This window comes from Penaeus monodon, chromosome 15 (genome assembly GCF_015228065.2).
Source record: "Penaeus monodon isolate SGIC_2016 chromosome 15, NSTDA_Pmon_1, whole genome shotgun sequence".
Lineage (NCBI taxonomy): Eukaryota > Metazoa > Arthropoda > Malacostraca > Decapoda > Penaeidae > Penaeus > Penaeus monodon.
The window spans coordinates 36940092-36941106 of NC_051400.1; the positions used below are offsets into that span (position 1 = coordinate 36940092).

Consider the following 1015-nt stretch of genomic DNA (forward strand, 5'->3'; position numbering starts at 1 on the left):
CTTTCCCATTCCCATCCGTTCCTACTCGTTTCTCTTATAACACGGAACACTTTCTTCTCCTTTTTCTCCTTTCACTCATTTTTTTTTTCATCAAATTCTTTCTATCTCCTTTCCCTCTTCATTTCGTCTTCCCAATTTCTATTTCGTTCTTCCCCTTTTCCTGAATTCCTCCTGATTCTCTCTCCCCCCACCACTCTCCACACATTCATTCACTTCTAGTTTGCCTATTTCCTCTCCCCCATTTATCCACCTCTGCCTCACATCCTGCTTCCGTTCCGACTTTTAAAAGGATCACGAAAAACCGGTCTTTCTCCGTAACAAGAATGCGGCCATGGTCAAGGCCATTTAAATATCCTCGGTTGCATTCTTGCTTGTCGTGCATGTCTCCTTACCCAATTTGGTGTGTATTAAGAATTATGTAAGACTCTTTGTAAGCAAGAATGGAGCATTGTTTTTAAAAAATGCATATATACATATATAACTGAATTCCTATCCATGTAAATTTGCACTTGGAGAATAGGAAAATATATGAAATATCACCATGACTCCTAAATCTACTGAGGAGCACTAATATGAAAATAAAAAATTACTTACAGGTGATTTTCCCCATTTTCTTTTCTTTTAGGGTGTCCTTAGAGCATCAACAAGACTGCACTTTAAGTGGACTCCAGGCAGAGTGAGGCAGGGAGTAGCGATTGCGTGAGGGCTGTCGTCTGTACGGCAGGAAAATAATCGTACGTTAATACATTTCATCTTTTTTTAATGTGCATTTTTTTTTTTCATGAACATATATTTTACTTTGCACGTTTCCTCAGATTTGTTATATTGTGCTTTATCATTCATCTTTGCTATGCTTTGCAAGTTTGTATTGGTGTGTGATAGTGGTTGAATGATGTCGTTTATGTGTACCGGCAAATGTCAAACGCAAACTAATGTTGAAGATCAAATAATTATATCATAACCTAACACTGCCAGAAATGACTATTGATGTTCCTTAGGTATCACACCACCCCCA

The 1015-nt window shown here is 38.0% G+C and overlaps 1 protein-coding gene across 1 annotated transcript in view; it reads right to left on the bottom strand.

Annotated features, from left to right (window-relative positions):
• LOC119582004 (isocitrate dehydrogenase [NADP] cytoplasmic-like) overlaps positions 1 to 732 on the bottom strand; it is an 8553-nt gene extending 7821 nt beyond the window's left edge. Inside the window, 1 exon segment of the mRNA XM_037930200.1 lies at positions 595 to 732. Coding sequence (XP_037786128.1) covers positions 595 to 610 — 16 coding nt within the window. The 5' untranslated portion in view covers positions 611 to 732.
• Between the last annotated feature and the right edge of the window lie 283 nt (positions 733 to 1015).